Source organism: Eubalaena glacialis, chromosome 18, assembly GCF_028564815.1.
Source record: "Eubalaena glacialis isolate mEubGla1 chromosome 18, mEubGla1.1.hap2.+ XY, whole genome shotgun sequence".
In the NCBI taxonomy this organism is placed as follows: Eukaryota; Metazoa; Chordata; class Mammalia; order Artiodactyla; family Balaenidae; genus Eubalaena; species Eubalaena glacialis.
In genome coordinates, this window is record NC_083733.1 from 17,494,867 (window position 1) to 17,513,079 (window position 18,213).

General features: G+C 37.2%; 1 protein-coding gene and 1 pseudogene across 5 annotated transcripts in view; both read right to left on the reverse strand.

The window, feature by feature from the left end:
* Positions 1 to 1,233: 1,233 nt before the first annotated feature.
* Positions 1,234 to 18,213, reverse strand: part of NFAT5 (nuclear factor of activated T cells 5) — a 192,555-nt gene continuing 175,575 nt past the window's right edge. For all 5 annotated transcript variants that reach the window (XM_061174553.1, XM_061174554.1, XM_061174552.1 and 2 more), the window contains 4 exons: positions 10,406 to 10,554; positions 7,090 to 9,592; positions 6,192 to 6,435; positions 1,234 to 5,747 (listed from right to left, as the gene is read on the reverse strand). In XM_061174553.1, coding sequence (XP_061030536.1) covers positions 6,200 to 6,435; positions 7,090 to 9,592; positions 10,406 to 10,554 — 2,888 coding nt within the window. In that variant the 3' untranslated portion in view covers positions 1,234 to 5,747; positions 6,192 to 6,199. The remainder of the gene's footprint in view (positions 5,748 to 6,191; positions 6,436 to 7,089; positions 9,593 to 10,405; positions 10,555 to 18,213) is intronic.
* Positions 14,742 to 17,558, reverse strand: LOC133078847 (proline-rich protein 13-like; annotated as a pseudogene).

Below are 18,213 nucleotides of genomic sequence, written 5' to 3' on the forward strand. Positions count from 1 at the left end.
CTATATACTATAATGCTATTAATATGAAACAAAAAATATAGGAAGAGGGCTGGTTTTAATTAACTCTCAAACATATAATTAGAAAGCTGAACATTTTAATGTTTCTAAAATGATTTTCTGAAGTGTAATAATTTCCCCTTATAGTCAGTCACATTTCAAAGTCTTAAGTCCTACTATACATTTTAGAGAATATTCCCATAACATACCAAGTTGGCTATCCAAAATAAAAAGGGACATAAATATTCTAAACAGTTAAGATATACTCATCAAGAAGGAATCATCACTATACAGCATTCCTGACTTCTTTGGAATGATTAAAGTGCATAATATCATTAGGGTATTGAGAATATTGCATAAAGGTTTGCAGTCTTTAGTGCCACTAACAGTCACGGAAATACTCACATGGGGAAAGCAGCTCCATCCCTAAGCTAGTACTCTCCTGACCTGTTTGTTGCTGATGGCTCTTTCTTCAGGCACCACCACTATGGTAAGGAGCTGGAACACAGGCAAAATTAACAAAAAACAGAGGGATACTCAATCCAACTGTATTTGGCTGCAAGGAATTATTTTAGTTCTGGAGGGACTCAGATACAATTTCATTTCCTTTGACACTATTTTTCATAGGCAGATTTCTAAAGTTCTGATGGACAAGAAGTACACTATAATGAATTACTTGACTCCGTATGGTTAGAAAAATTGACCTTACTAAGCTTTACCTAAACTATGTGTTCGTGATTTATTTTCACCCATCTTATAATAAAGATCAGGGAAGGTGCTTCAAACACTTCCTCTCTGAAATTTAACTATCCACATTTGTGTACATAGTCTCACATATAGTAAAATTTTCGATAGCATTCAGATAAGACCTATTATTAGTTGGTCAAGATGAAGACAAATTTAGCTAATTTCTATAAAGGCTAAATAGTATAATTTTGTGATCTTTTACTTAGCCTCCTTCAAAGAAACAATTCTAGCTATGTATCTTTTCTGTTCCTCTTATGCCAAAGGGCATTAGAAAGTTATGAAGTTGTTTCTATGGTGATCAAGAAATGGAGAAAAGAATGACTAAATAGAAAAAATGAAAGTTGAGACTATTAAAGTCATTTGCTATGTGTTTTTGGCAACAATGAAAAATGAAATTACAAGAAAGGGGCACTAACATGGTAAAAAGGCACTTTTCCATAAGCATTTAATCTAGATATAAAATATTAATTTAAAAAAATTTCCTGAAAGAGAAAGTGGAGTAAAAATAGAATTTTATTAATAAATGAGGCTAGAATGACACGAAAACAAATGGGGATTAAAGAAGTAATTAGAGTACTGGGACAATTCGCAAATGATATTCTAGGTATTATTCTGATATTTACTACAGTATGAACATTATCTTCATGATATAGCTCTAGTGACACAAATAAGCAGAGAAGAAAACCTTTTTTTAATACATGTTGTGAGATTCTAAAGCTGATGAACGATATACAGTCTCTCTCTCTCTCTCATTAAGGCTCTCCATATAACCAAAGGCATGCAGATATAATGTGGCTGTCTTGGTTAGGGATGAAGCCTGTGGTCATGAAGCAGAGTAAAGCTAAAAGGTCTCATATAATTTTCAATTAATTAGAAAAAAAATCAACTGGAAAACAGATACTAGAACAGAAATTCTCACCAGAAAGATGAAACATTCTCAAATTACTCCTAGTGAATATTTATAAACCATGCTGAATTTGAGATTTTGATTATTAAAGCATTTAATTTCTGGTCTATAATTGTTGATGCATCTAAACAGATTTCACTTTTCCAAAATAAGCATCTATAATGGCTTAAATGGTCAAAAGGAATTATTATCTTAGTTCTGGAGGGACTCAAATATAACTTCTTTTCTCATTCCCTTTGACACAATTTTTCCTCGGCAGATTAACTGAGGTTCTGATGGGCAAGAAATGCACTATAATGAAATTCCCAACTACAGCATATACAGTATTACAAAAAAAAGAAAGGAAGGAAGGTCCCTCATTAATACTGCTTCTTTAATAAACAAAGCCCTTTAAAAACCTGTTCTAGGGAGACTGGCGAAAACAGATTTGCATTGGTTACATAACAACATGATACTCTATTTGTAATTAGAGTAAGGTAACATGATAAAGCTCAGAAGCAAAATATGACTTCTAATTATTTTCTCCCATGTTGGTGTGGATATATAATGGAATGACAATAAGGAATAAAACACACACACACACACACACGCACACTCATGCAGACACACAGGTAAGCTCCAAGCATTAATGTGAGTTGCTAAAAGCAAGAACAATTGAATGTAACAATAAAAAGGAATAAAATGTGGTTTATAGTTTATTTAGGTCCTTCTGCCATAAGTAAATTTAATAAATTGTTGTTTCCAAGGCCTCTGTTGGCTCATGGAGTCTCTCCTATATGTAGATATAACTTGTAACAGTAATCTTGAAACTGCGTTATTAGCACAAGTATCAACCACTGACTACTAAGCTAACTCTTCAATAAGACGAACACTTTTTGTAACCAAATAGTATGTTCTGAATGCTATACTTAACATTGACCTTTTAGGGGTAAGGAACACTTAACAATGTAAAAAAAAAAAAATCCATCATTATTGAATAAGAATATGGTATCTTAGCACAGCCCTTGTACAAATAACCACAAAACTTATGAAAATAAAAATTGGGTTTTCTGCCTCCATCCAATCAAACCACTACAGTTCAGGTGTATGTTCTGTTCTAAACTTAGATACTATAAAACAGAAAATTGGTCCCTGGTGACTTGGCATTGGCAATCAGCATTTTACAATGATAAACTTCTTGCTAAATAACAGAAGTCAGCACCCAAGCCAGACTTCTTGCCACCACTTTATCCATACAGCAGTGTTAACATTCTAACTGGAACCTGATGAACAAATAGACTTCCTGAGTCTCCTGTATAATCTCCTGGGAAAAAATTCAGAAAACTCAGAAATAAACTTACAGCATTTTATTTCTACTTCTTATTTTTATACCAGTGGATAAGCTTACTGACATGAGTCAACCCTCTGCAGTTAAGAGTTTTACATTTTAAAACTGAAGCACTGGATTGTGTGGTCCTTCTCATACCCTGAACTATACTGGGTAAATTTTCCTGATGGGGTGGGGAGAGAGAGATATATTGAGGAAAATGCTTTTGGTTTAGAGAATTTATAAAGTAGCTCTGGATATTACAAGATGGGGAAAATGTTATTAAAATTACAAACATGGGTTTTTTTTAGTGTCTTTATAAATAAAAGGCATAGACTACAGAAAGCCAATTAATAACAATAACAACAATAATAAAATATTAAATATATAGTGAGCAAAGACTGAATGGCTCATTCTTGTGAAACTCCACTTGACACAACTGCCTGGATGGGTTTCCTTACTCTAACGTTTTGCTGAGTGAAAGATCCAGCGAACACACAGTGAGCTGCCTTTTAGCCCACTAATCACATCAAGGAACCGCCTGATGGAATGGCCACAGATGAAAAGGTCATTTGTTTCAAAAGATACTTAAATACTCAATAGAGACATAACAAACCCCCCCTCACTTTTATCAGACGCCACGTTGTGGTAGAACATCAGACAAACTCACAAATTTACCACAAAAATGTGTGGCAAAAAAAGAATAGTTTATATATATGTATATATATAAATTTTCTATATTTATGCCAATGTACTCACTCAGTACAAATAGCAAAATAGTATACCATTTCCTAAATACAAAATATAGCTTTCCAAAAAAATGAAACACACATTAGATATAAACCATCCAAAACTTGAACGATTGAAAACTGTATTCAAAATTAAATGACCCAGAGTAGGTCTCTTTCTGAAAAGTTCCCTTCATATCGGCAAGAAGCCTGTACTACTGAAAACATAATTCAATGCCTCTCAATCAGAGAGAGAAAGAAAGGGTTGGGGGTGGAGGGAAGAATAAATGAGAACAAAGAGAACAAACAAATTAAAGAAGAGCACAAAGAACCAAGGAAGACCATCACAAAAAGGGGGAAAAATCTGACTGTATAAACAAAACCAACACCACAATTCCACAAAGTTCAGCTAAATGTATTGGATAGAAAAAATGAAAATAAAAAACAGAATTGTAGCCTTCAACAAACAATTAACAGGCTATTTTTTGTACACTTAAAAAATAAATGAAACGGACAAGAATGCCAAAACATCTTATCTACATATAGAAGCCACACACAATTTGGCCTTAAACTGTATTAACAGCTTTCTACATGCCAGAAGGAGAGTAAGACATAAGCATGTGTCCAGACAACAGGTTGTAGAGAGAAGCAGGCATCCCATGGGTGGTGAGAACACCCAAATCTGTATAACTAATGCTACAACTGCAAGTTCTGGAGTGTGTTATTTTGCTCTCTATAGATGTAACACAAATTAATTCTTTATATTAAGTCAATGATATGACCCTGTAAAGCCTAAGGCTTGTGGGAACCATCAGATAAGTGACCACTTCAAACTGTAAAGCACTGAGGTGACAAGTGAATTACACTCACTGCAGCTCAGGGAGAAGTGATGTTTCAAGAAATTTTAGTTTGTCTTTTTTTTTCAGATTAACATTTACACTGTTTCCTATTAGAGGGAAAAATTTGAAGACTTCAGAACAGCACCGTTCATGGAAAAAAAATGCATTGTTTCTTGTTTCTCAGGAGTCAGCTCCCTTCATTCCTGAAAGGATACCCCCCGGCCTGTGCTGCAGGAGTTGCTGGGTTACCCCAGATCAAAGTGGTCTTTTCATTTAAGTTACTACAGGATCACAAAGCTAGTAGTATATTACTAATTGTCTAAAATAAAGTGAAGAAGAGGAGAAGAATAGTATCGCTGAACATAAAAAGGGAATACCAGTTCAAGACTGGGATAAGAAGAAAACAGACTTGAATTACTCTGTCAGTTTTAACTATTGTAGGAGGATATCAGAACATAATTTACCATATATTATCCCCTTCATTTTTAAATAGAGCAAGATGTTTATATTTTTCTATGCACAGTTATGGCTAAAACCCTTAACAGAAACACAGAGAATTAACAACTCTCTGAAAAATAAAATCAATAGCATTCCAGCTGTTCCCAGTTTGTAAGTGTGTTGTCTGTGATAAAGAGTCCTCTTATCTGTGTAGAGCTCTTAATACAGCTTACCTGTCAGAATGTTACCCCTTCAGTTTCTCTATAAAAACTGAATAAAGATTGCTTCACTTTGGCCAATAGCTGTGCTTTTTATATTGAAAAATCACAGCCTAAGTTATGATTTGAACTTTTCTTTTTCAAAAGCCACTACTTGACTAAATGCAGGAAAGATAATCTGAATGAAGAACAAAAGTAAACATGAAACATGAATTATTTTCTAATAGCAATAATAACTGAGTGATCCAGCTTATCAATTTAAACTGTATTTTTAAAGAAATAATGCCTAGGAAAATAGCAACAATTAATTCTGTCAGCTGGAAACTCAAATAGATTCTCAGTCATCACTGTTATTAGGAATATAAAATAAAAAGATGTTAACAATGGTGGTTAATCACTGCAATAGGCAGCATAGGTGTGCTCTTTTGCAGTCAGAGTAAAATCCATCCATTTATTCAATCACAGTTTTTCATATTTTGTTTTCTTTTTAAAGTAACAGTTCAATAATCCTCATGGAATCACAAGATCTCAGGGTATCTTGAAATCAGGATTTTCTTCATGGAATTTCTAAAAAAAAGAAGAAGTTTAATATAACTCAATAGGGATGGAAAGCCTTTACAAAGTTCCCGTAGCCCTGAATGATCCCAAAGTATATTAAAGTACTACAAATGATACTTTATCATATTTATACTGTCAGACTTTTCAGATTCAATATTATTTCCTGAGGAATAGAGATATGAGACATAATTATATCTGATATATAGTACATTCATCAGATGTTCTGTCATTCCAAGGAAAAGAAGCTTAGAGCCAGAAGGAATGCCCAGTATTAACAATATGACCTAAGCTATCATTCAGAGTAATTTATTTAGGGTAAAAAAGTACCATCTTGTGAGAAAGCCATATTTTAAAAGATCAGAGTCCTAACAGTATTATTACTTAACTCAAATCTGCTAAGAATAATAAAATTTATTGATGCTTTTCAATAAGAAGCCAAAATGCAATACTCACATATCCAGTTAAAAGGAGCCAGTTAAGTTGTTCCCTTGGTTTTGCAATGAAACAAGCAAATCAATCTTTTCAATGTTCTGATTGGTGTTTATAGAGGATGCCAGTGGAGAATTCTCTGGCATTTGCTGAGAAAGAAGTGTTGTCACAGGTGGCTGGCCCTCGTTTTGTGGTTGGCCTGGCTGACTTATGGCCATCAACTGATCTGGCAATGTAGCTGGTCCAGAAGTTAAAAGCTGACTACAGTCTGCAGAGATATTTAAAATAGAGAAGCTACCTAATTAGTTATTTTCTGTTAAGATTCATAAGAAGGTATTTATTAGTGGCTGGGGTAAATTCATTACTGTGTTTGCTCATTATAGAGTTAAAAGCGAGGCACCTGACAGCCTCCAAAAAGGTTCTCATTGAACAGTAGTAGAATTCATCCTAGGTTTCCTCTAAGCAGTATAAAAATACAACAATGCTTAGTTATCACCATAAGTCCTATATAATTTCCTTGCTATATAAACATTTAGAGAAACATGGTTTTCTACCTCACTGGAAACTACTTACTTTAATTGGCTGAAAATTTTTCTGTCATTCTTACTTCATTTTCCTTTCAAGTTTATATCTTAAAATGGCAAACACATACATTTATATATGTTACCACATTTAATCCTTCCAATATCCTTTTCAAGTATGTAATATTACCACCACTTTAGATGTGGAAATTGAGGCTCATGCAGGTCAAATATCCTGTCTAAGGTCTCAGTCTGTAAGTGGTATAGCTGGGATTTGAACTCAATTCTGTCTAACTACAATCTGTGCTCTTAAAACCACTATGTTGTGCTTTCTTCTAGTAATAATAATGTGACCATTTCGACCAATAACATTTAAGAAATGAGAAATTAGAGTTTCTTACTATTTTGAATGCCAAATAAGAACATTCCTGAAGTCTGCTGAGAAGAGCCAGGAGAATTTTGTAGTTGGTTCATTGTGCCTCCTGTAGTGTTGTGAAATAAAGTAGCCTGTGGTTGAGGTGAAGATGTGGCTCCTTGGATTCCAGGCATGTTGTTCTGAGGGGAATAAAGGGGAGACTGTTGCATGTCTTGTTGGTTTATACTGTTCTGCAATGCAGACATGGATGCTGGAGAAAGGAAGAGTGTTACTTGCTGTTCTTGAGAACTGGGTGACCCTTGGACCAACTGAATCTGAGGAGAGCTATGGAACAAGGAGGTCTGTGATGATTCGGACTGGGCAGGACCTGGGTTCTGAAGTGAGGAAACTGTGGGCTGGTTCTGAAATTGCATGGGCTGCTGTTCTTGATTCATTGGGGCCATATTATTTTGTTGATGAAAAATTGACTGGTTCTGCTGCTCTTGATTAGCCATTGGATTTTGACTTGGGTTGAATATCATGTTTGGTGGTGGCTGCTTCTGAGATGCCATTGGAGCCATGGTATTCTGATTGCTGAATAAAATGCTCTGCTGTTGCTGCTGCTGTTGCTGCTGTTGCTGCTGCTGCTGCTGCTGCTGCTCCTGGGATGCAGAGTTACTCTGGATGGCAACCATTGAGTGCTGTGACTGGAAGATTGTTCCTTGTTGGTTTTGAGGCATTGGATTAGGAGGAAGGGAGCCCAGGGAAACCTGAGGCTGAAATAGACCTTGCTGGGAGGGTTGTGCCTGTTCTTGGGAAAGCATAGGGGTCTGGATGTGTGATATTGGAGCCTGCTGTTGGAATGCAGCTTGCTGCTCAGTGTTTGATGTTGACTGAAGTGGAGAAATTGAATTCTGAGCTGCAAAAAATGAAATCTGTTCTTCTTGGGCTACTGTGTTAGTTTGAAGATTATTCATTGTACTCTGGGAAAGAAATATGTTGGCTGACTGCTGGTCTTGAGGAACAGAAGAGCCCTGTAGCACAGCCATGGTATTTTGAGAGTGAAACATTGGAGGCTGCATTTGTTCAGAGGAGGTTGTAGAAGTCTGACTGTGGACAATAGGACTTGGACTATGAAAAATAGAACCTTGAGTTTCCTGGGAAAGGTTCTGAGCATCAGCAATAGGATTCTGAGGATGAAAGAGTTGAGCCTGTGAATGAGAAGACTGCTGCAAAAAATTCCCTGATTGGAGTGACATCATCTCATTACCTTGCTGGAATAAACCATTACCTTGCTGCTGGGTACCATTATTTTGAACGCTTATCATACTTTTTGTAGATGAAAAAAGGCTAACTTGAGGTTGACTGTCCCCACTATGTTGCATTTGGACCATGGTCTGAAAGACACTGTTCTGAATCTGTTTTGCTTGTGCTCCAGTTTCTTCTCCATCTGCTGAACTTGATGTCTGAAACATGGTAGTGCCAGGAGTTGCAACCTGCTGTGTGGTGGTTGTAGCAGTTTCATTTCCAGAAACTGCAGGAGGAGAAGAAAACAATTCACATTGCATTTGCATGTCCTCATTGGCTGATAACGCACTCATCATATGAGAAGTCTGCTGGTAAACTGGAGACTGCTGAAGGTTTCCATTTGCTGAAGCAGTTGAAGGAAATAGCTCTGACTGAATCTGGGCAGCTGCCTGGCAGATACTCTGTTGCATCTCTATCACCATTGCAGCTGATGATTCCATCACTTGCTGTTGCTGTTGTTGCTGTTGTTGATTAGATAATGTGTTTTCATTCTGTGGGTGAACACTTTCAGCTCTTCCAGCTATTAAATTATCTGGTCTGGTATGGACTGCTGGCTCTGTTGAGGAAAACATTCCAGGGCTTACGCTATTTTGAATTTGACTGACTTGTTGAAAAATGTCTGCACTAAGCTGTTCTTGAACATTCTCATTACCATCTGGAGCAGAAAATAAAACTGAAGATAACTGTTGTTGTGCCTCTAAAACTTGTTGGACCAAGTCAACATTTCCATTGCTGCCACTAGTAGTACTGCCTGTAAAACTTCCTGCCTGCAGCTGTTGAATTGTATTCTGTAGCTGCTGACTCACACTATTTGGTGATGGGAACATATTTGATGAAATCTGCTGCTGTAAAGTCTGTGCTTGTTCTTGTAGTGGTGACTGCTGCTGTTGCTGTGATGCCTCAGTCAGGTGTGACAAATTAACCACTGTACCATCTGACTGTAATACCTCTCTAGACTGAGTTTCTCTTGTCTGAAACTGTGTAGCCTGCTGCAGTAGTGCATCACTGTTGGGCAGCTGACTAGAAGCAGAAACTGCTGGAAAGGTACCAGGCTGTGAAATGTCCTGTGTTTGGATAGTTGTCAGGGTCTCTGGGTTGTATGCCTTGGGCTGAATCTGTTGTTGCTTTTCGTTTTCAGAAGGTAAGTGGGAAGATGATGATGATGATGAAAAAGACCCATTTCCTGCTATGTTAGAGATATTTTCTAATGTTTGTTGAGTGGATCCAACTGTCTTTGTAGTCTAAAAAATAAAAATCGCCAAATAACATGTACATATAAATATTAAATGAGCTCATATGATACTTCAAAAATTATTATTATTATAAAAACATATGCAGGGCCAATTTTCCCCTCTATATTATTATTTGGAAAACAGGTGTAAGACTGTGATTCTCAGTGATAACATTATGTCTTACTGTCATCGGGATTTTTAAATAAGTATTATAAGCAAAGATAGTCAAACAAGTAGAAGTAGAAGAATAATCAGCTGCCGGAGAGTAAGAACACAATAATTCTATGGTTCATGAATTAATAGCCAATTTAAAAATATCTCCATTTGTGGATCACTGGTAACATTATTGGGAGGGGGGAACAAAGGAAAAATGGAAAAGGAGTTATAGGAAAAGACTGGTGGAGAAAAGGAAATAAAATGTCTGTAGTTTTGAAAATGCTAAAACCAGTACTTTCATTAATACCACACATCACAAAGGTCTAGCTAATGTATTAATTCCTCCCTTGTCAAAAATGTATATTGGCGTATAGCTGATTCACTTTGTGATACAGCAGAAACTAACACACCATTGTAAAGCAAGTATACTCCAATAAAGATGTTAAAAAAATGTATATTGGAAGTTGCTTTGCAGGCTATTTTATTTGAATATAAAATCATTACTCTGCAAAGCAAAATTCATTAAGTGAATCCGAAGAGAAACAGATATAAAAGAAATAGGAGAAGTAAAAAGCATAAATATGGGGAAAAGAAATCAAACTACTCAAAATATAGCAATTTTTATATTTGAGGTTAACACGTGGGGCACTAGTCAATGCAGCTCACCTTAAAAATAGGGGAAGATCTTTTCTCTGCTGTTACTTCCATTGGAGTAACATCTTCACTCTTAATCACACTGCTTGATATGAGTGGAGTGATCAGAGCATTAGGAAGAATATTTACCTTATCTAAGTTACATCCAGCAGTTTTCATTGCTGCACACACATCAAAAAAAGAAAGAAACGTTTAAAATCACTGAAATCATCAACTATTTCATTCTACTGTGTGTTGACATTAGTCATGATTTAAACGTCTATTTTTTGATGCTATGATGGTAGCATGAGATACAAAACTGGTGTATCAAAATGTGCCCTCTTTTTTTTTTTTTCTTGGTCATGCTGCGCGGCATGTGGGATCTTAGTTCCCTGACCAGGGATTGAACCCAGGCCCCTTGGCAGTGAGAACGCGGAGTCCTAACCACTGGACCACCAGGGAATTCTCTGCCTTCCCTCTTTTTAAGTAGCAGTGCCCTGAGGACTCCTGCTAAGAGCCTGAGACTATGAGTTAAATATCAACAATTGAGCATTTCAGTTATCAAGTGATACTCCCCAGCACCCTTCCAAGGTGCCCTGAATTAATACACTGCTTAACATGATCATCATATATTATAGGATACAGCTTGGAAATCTCCAGGAGGTTCAAGCTACTCAATTACAACTGTTATGTTCTCCTCTTACTATCTGGCTGCCTGGCAGTATAAAGCCAAACTTTTTAAAGGCCATAGGATTGTCTGAACATTTCTTTCCTCAACAAAACTCAAGCTTCTCATTAAAAGATGCCACCAATTAACCCAACAGATTTCACTTTTCTAAATTAATGTCTTAGAAAACTTGAATTTGCCAAGTTGACACATGAACACATTTCTCTTTTAGATAGTACTTAAACTTCTGAAAAGAAAAAATTTTAAGTCTTATTTTAGGTTTACCAATTAAATTTCCAAAGCAAAACCAGCAAGTATTTTTCTACTTCCATCTACTTCCATTTTCAGAAGTAGTTATAGATTAACAACCAAGGAAAGGCAATACATAGCAGATAGGTAAGTTCTACCACTTCATTATAACTATTTTCCCCCTTGATTCTCTTTCTTCTTTTTTGTCTATTGAAGCCTGCCATTGGCACTTAGTGGAGCATACTGATAATCACTAATGGCAGTCTTCTAAATTGAACACATAGCCAAATTCTGATCTAAAAGTTTACCACTACTTTGAGACCCTGTGTAAAGAAATATAGATTCCCCAGAAGGCTCAGCTGTTAAACTTCTTTTTTTATTGAATTATAATTAACATACAATATTATATTAGCCTTAGGTATACAACATAGTGATTTGATATTTTTATACATAGATTTCTTAATTTGATACTGAGAAGAAATCCTGGCTACAAAGAGGGTTTTAAAATGGAATATGGTATATGAGCAGGATAGTTATCTTTGTAAATATTTTGATTTCAAAATATCTGAAACCTTCTAGTCTTTATTCAACTTGTCTCACAGCCAGCTGGCTAGAAACAATTCCTATGGAAATTGATTATACTGGGGGAGGGAAAAGTGCCCATTTAACTTTCCATATTCTATGCTTTATTACTCTAAGAAATGAATTACTTACTCATGAGTTCTCTGGACCTATTTTCACCTAGATACTATCAATACCAATATGATTCAACTCACAATCCAATTCTGTCTGAGACAAAGCTTCAGATCATGCACAGGGCAGGCATTTAAAAGTAATTCAGGCCCACCCCACAAGACAATTTGAAAGACCATTAGTGTTGTCTTACGTTGATCCTGTAATATCAACTGTTATTCTTGCTTTTGAATTCTATTAGAATGTGAGTTCCATGAAGGCAGAGATTTTGTTGTTGTTGACTGATGCATAGTAGGTAATCAATAAATATTTGTTGAATGAAGAAATGAATGAATGAATTTTACTTTTCCTTTATCGTAGTCAATTTAGTTTGTTGTGGGCTATTTGGTTAATCTTATAGTGTTACATATTTTCATTAATAGTATTTCTGGCCTAAAAATTTTCAGTATCTAAAAACAAGTTTATATTACATTTCAATTAGAAACTGCATATAAATACCCATTGACAAACAAATGCATCACCTACACAGTTACTGCTTAACAGATCTATATGCATATTTGCCCCAAATTTATTTAGGGAATAATTCTCTCCCTCTCCCTCCCTCTCTCTCTGTCCCCCCTCCCCTCCCCCTCCCCCCCCCCCTCGACCTCACTGCACGGCTTGTGGGATCTTAGTTCCCTGACCAGAGATCAAACCCCGGCCCACGGCAATGAAAGCCCAAGGCCTAACCACTGGACAGCCAGGGAATTCCCAGAGAATAATTCTTATTAGTGTGATTTTTCTTCTTCTGGAAAGTGAGAATAGGTGGAATAAGTTGAGCAGGAGTCTTTTACTTCTCCTAAGGAGACTATTCACAAATAGGTATGTCTACTAGCATAGACAAACAAGGAAAGGACTTTTTGTCTAATGCTCACTCAAAGATACAAGTCTTTCTATGGCCATATGCACAAAGTCTTTGTATGGCCAATGATAATTTAGTTTTCTGAGCCCTATTCTAGTCTGCTTGTTGTGTTAGCTTTGCATGAGCTCCAGCTGGAATCCTGCTGGTGCTGCCTGCAGGAGTGGAAGGTGCTTCCCTGGGCTGCCTGGTGTCATTAGGTGGGGGTGAGGGGTGCTGGACCTGCAGTAGGGAAAACCTTTCTCCTGGTATGTTCTCTGGTCTCCTGGTACTAATGGGGTTCCCATTATATCACTGTTGGTGCTGCTGGGGAAGGGAAGCAACTACATGGGCTGTCTTTTGCCACTGCGTAAAGGTCAAGAACTATGGGGTCTGGGCTGCATAGCTCTCTGCCACTGGGTAGAGGTTTGGGAGACCCTGGTCTAGTTTACCTTCTGCCCCTGGATTGCCTTCTGCCATTGGATGGATGGTTGGGAGACACTTGGTCTGGATCTTACTATGGCCCTGGTGGAGGGCCAGGTGCTGCCAGGTCTAGGTCTCTCTCCACTGTTGGGGGAAGGACAGAGACACACAGGGCCTACTGGTACCACCAGTGCAGGTGGAGGGGGCCTGTGTGCTGCTGCCTGCTGTGGGGTGGAGGATGGGTTGGCCCCCTGGGTTCTGCCCTTGCCACTCTTGCAGACATACTGACCTGCTGCTGCTGGCACATATGAGTCCTGTGTTTTGGGCCTCCTGGTTCCACTGTTGGCAGATCAGGTCCATTACTAGTTGGCGGATGTGGGGAATGGGGTAGGCTAACCCTTCCAAATTCTGCTGTTGCTATTGCAGGTTTGGGTAGGGGATGGGTTGGCCCCCAAACACTGCTAATGGGTCAGCTGCTGTCACTTGGTACGAGTCATCCCACTAAGTCTCTACTGGGCTTTCCCTTTCCTGATCTTTTGGCCAAAGAGAACAGGCTTTTCACGCTTATTCATAGATTTATTATTTTGTCTATGCCTGTTGCCAGTTCTGAGTTGCAACTGCTGCCCAATTCAGATAAATGGGAGATAAAAAGAAAACCAGGTAACTCACTTGCTGTTGTTCTGTAAATTCTAAGGTCTTCAGCCAGTCCTATTCCTTCTTTCTATATTTCAAAGTCCTTTTATACTGCTGAGTATTTCCAAGGTTTTAAGTAGATTTAGAAAGGAGGAACAGGGAAAAGTGAGTCTATACTATCTCCCCCACCACCCACTCAGGAGAAACAGCTTTATTCGGACTGAGAGTTGGAGATGAGAGGAGGACCTGAGAGAACATACTGAGCTAAGGAGTAGAGATTAGTTTCCAAAATGGCAGTCAGAGCTCATCAGCCAAATGGGCTCCACTTCCCAGCAGCCTTGCAGTAAGTGCAATCAATAAAAGGCCTGCTGGGAAATGTTTATTTGCCACTAAATCACCCAAGCATGCCACAATTACAAGAAAGGTACAGGTTGTTTTTTTGGTTTTTGTTTTCCATAATTAAATTTCCACAGCATCTCCCTAATCAAAAGTATTACAAAAAGAAGTAAAAAATCACATTTTACAGATCTTAGACTTGTCTTCAGCATTTTGCTCAAATTTCACCATCTTCAAAAAGTAAAACTCTTGTAAAACTCATCAGCTAAAAGTTCTATCCAAGCAGTGAGAATACGGCCTTTGCTAGCCCATGGCAATTCTTTTCCCATTTTCCCTAGCCAGTTAGGGTTGAAAAGCAGAGTGAGGCTCAGATTGCAGGGGTGGGGAGGGGAGAGACTCAAGGGCTAATTTCCCCCAGTACAAGATGGCATCTGAAGCTTGACGGGAGAGCACAACTGGAGGGACTTGAGGGAAGGGTCCAGGCCCTGTATTCAGTCAGAATCACTGCTGGAAGAGGAGGAGGAGGAGGAGAAATGCTTGCCATGTTTGTGGTGTTTGTGCTTCTTTTTGTGAGCTTTCTTCATTTCCTTCTGCATCTTCTTGTCGATCACCACTCCTGGTCCTACCATGCCAGGAGCCAAAGGATTCACAGGATGCATGCCAAGGGCAGGTGGTGGGTATGCAGGGGGGTAAGGACCTGAGGGTTGGCATCCTGGATACGTGGTTGTGGCACAGGATGACAGGGTCCACCAGGGGGAAAAGCTGGATTCCCCTGGGGTGATCCTGGGGGAGTGGGAAAGGGGCCTGGAGGAGAGGTAGGGTTGGCAGGTGGTGGATGGGCAGGATTGCAACCTCCAGGGTACCCGATGTTAGGGGATATGGATTTGGCCCTGGCTGCCCAGCATTGGGATTCCATATGTTCAGGTGTTTCCTCCGATCCAGGAATGGAGAAAGAAGGAAACTGAGGAATCCAGATGTCCCGTCACCTTTACACCACCGCCTGGGCTAAGTCTACACTATCTTGTCTCAGAACCCACAACTGTATCTTAATGGACTTGCAAATAATACTAAATGGCTTTTAGTATCTTTTCTTCCTACATTTTCACTATGTATTTAATGAGCCCTTACAAAGTTCCAGGCACTGTTCTAGGTTATGCGGATCCAGTGATGAATAAGATGGATAAAGCCCTACTACCTGGAGGTTACATTTTAGTGAAGGAGGAAAAACATACAAACAGTAAAGTCTGTACTACCTAGAAGTTGGGGGAGAAGTTTTAAGCCAATTCAAAAAATCCAGAAAGTAAATTATTATTTTTTATTTTGGCCATGCCGCATGGCCTGCGAGATCTTAGTTCCCTGACCAGCGAATCAAACCCGGCCCCACAGCAGTGAAAGCGTGGAGTCCTAACCACTGGACCACCAGGGAATTCCCCAGAAAGTAAATTAGACAGACATATTTAACCATCCCAATATCAATTTGAATTTATGAAGAATACTGTTATTGACAGTTTATGCCAAGTAATTTTTTAAAGAGTGTTCTCCTTCCATCCATGCCAAATAATAACAATTTTGGAAACTTAGAACAATCTTTGCTAAGTTTGTTGTCATCAAGCAGCACTTAGGTCATATACAAATACATTTGGTTAAAATATGAATTAAGATTTATAAGGGATGGAAATAATAGAGTAAAAAGAATAGAGTTTTGGGGGAAATCTAAGTTGCAACCTCTGTCAGTTTATTAGCTGTGTGACCTTGAGCAAATCACTTAACTTCTCTAAATTTTGGTTTATTTACCTGTAAAATGAGATTGAACTATATTATCTCTATGATTCCTACAAGCTCCTAAAACTTTTCACATAACTGCAACCAGTTAGAGAAAAACATATGCTGGCAACTATTTTTTCACATTCATCCAATTAACCACTCTTTACAAAGCTAAAACTGAGAGACTGCACATCAATACTCTATCCCTGGGTCCTAAACCTGCATCACAGAGGTTTTGAATGATCTGTCTAGAATTTTCACTTACATCTTCCTGTACATATATAGATATAGAAAACTTTCTGCAAGCTGTTAACAATAGTTTACACTGTACACTTTATCTTATTTAATTTGTATTACTTTTGTGTTAATATATACACAGTTGGGTAAAACTGAAAAATGAATCATGATGCTTTACCACTAGCCTTAATATCTCACTGAGCAGTTGTGCAGTTATCCCCCTTACTCTCCACCTCCCCCTGCAAACCCTCCCCAAGGAATGAGAAACTTGTTGCAGAGCGAAAGCTTTCAATGTCTGGCCTTAATGTCATATTTGTGTATCAAGTTCTAAATCTTACTGTAATTGATGGCTATTTTAAAGAATGTTATGTGGAGGATTATGCCATAACACAAATTTGAAAGTCATTTATGTTGCTCAGTCTTCATCATTAAAGCATACCTAATTAAATCTCTCAGAGGGCACCTGGGCATTATACCAAAGCTCTGATTTCAAGGGATCACAAAAATAAGCTATTTGTCAAGGGAAATTCCTACTTGAAAGCTATTGTTGGTTTAACTGATCAGGAATCTCCAATTAATAATACTGTATTTAAAAATGTCAAATGAAAAATTTTAACTGATAAGATAGTTTAGTATTCAATTTAATTCTATATCTTCATAAAATTATTTTACATGATTTCAGTTGATAAAATTGTCAAAATAAGAAGGTCTGAATTGTGAAAAATAATAATATATGTATGTGTGTTTCTTACCCATTTTTTAGGCTTGTAAGATTTTGATCAAATGACTAAATCATTTTATTACCAAAAATTAAATGTAGCATTTAAAACCTTTTAACCTTCACTATGAGAAATTTCACACTGGATTACATTAGGGTCCCACCAGCCTGATACTCTATGAAAGAAGCACGAAGGAATTTTTGGAGAAAAGCAGGAACACATCAAAGTTGGCAAAGGACAGACCACAAATGTCCCTGACTTTCTCTAATGATTGACTAATTATGGTATTATTCATCTAATAAACATCGTTTGAATTATTATTGCTTAGATGTTACCTTATACACTAAAGCTCGACCTGTCTTTTTAAATTCCTCTATGGAATCTTGATTTCCTCATCTGTGAAATGACAATCATAAATTTCCTACCTCATAGACTTTGGCAGATTAAATGAGATAATGCTGGTAAAGAGTGTGGAATGCTGCCTAGTATTTAATATATGTTTGAGAAACATTAGCCATGGTTATCCCTAGCAGAGACTTGTAAATTTTCCTGTAGTTAAATCAGATAATTATGCACTTACTTGTGCATAATTCCTAATTAATCTATTTTGGAACTGTTGATAGAAATTATAATGGCAAGCTATACTGAACTGAATATATATATGAATGCTGAATTTTACTATGACAATAGGAAAAAAAATCCACTGTATTTGATAAAATGTATTAAGCATATTATACCCCTTAAAAATATAAGTATACAAAATTTTAAAATTTAACTCATATGAATTTCATGGCAGAAAAATATAAGTAAAAGCTAGAATTACAGGAATAAATCAATGGCCATTATGCAATTGACATCTTCATATGTAATGGCACAAAAGCATCATAATTGAGAAACACATTATAATATCCTGAAGATATCTTCATTTTCTGTTTGGAAATAATGGTGTCAGAAGAAAGAATGGTACCTAAAGAACCTAAAGCAACTTTTTCAAATGCCAATAGTTCCTATTTTGGTCTCTTTAGTCTCAATGTCAAGTACTACTCTTATTGGCAGCAAGAAGCTTTATAAAGCTATTTTATATACATTATTGTACTCTATATATACTTTTAAGATTTTTAATATTAGGGAATAAAAAACAAAACAAAACAAAAACTCCTCTACTCCAACATATGTTAAAAAAAGAAGTTGTTTATATGGTAAATGAAGGGAAATATCAAGTTGGGAAGCAAATCTCTGCATT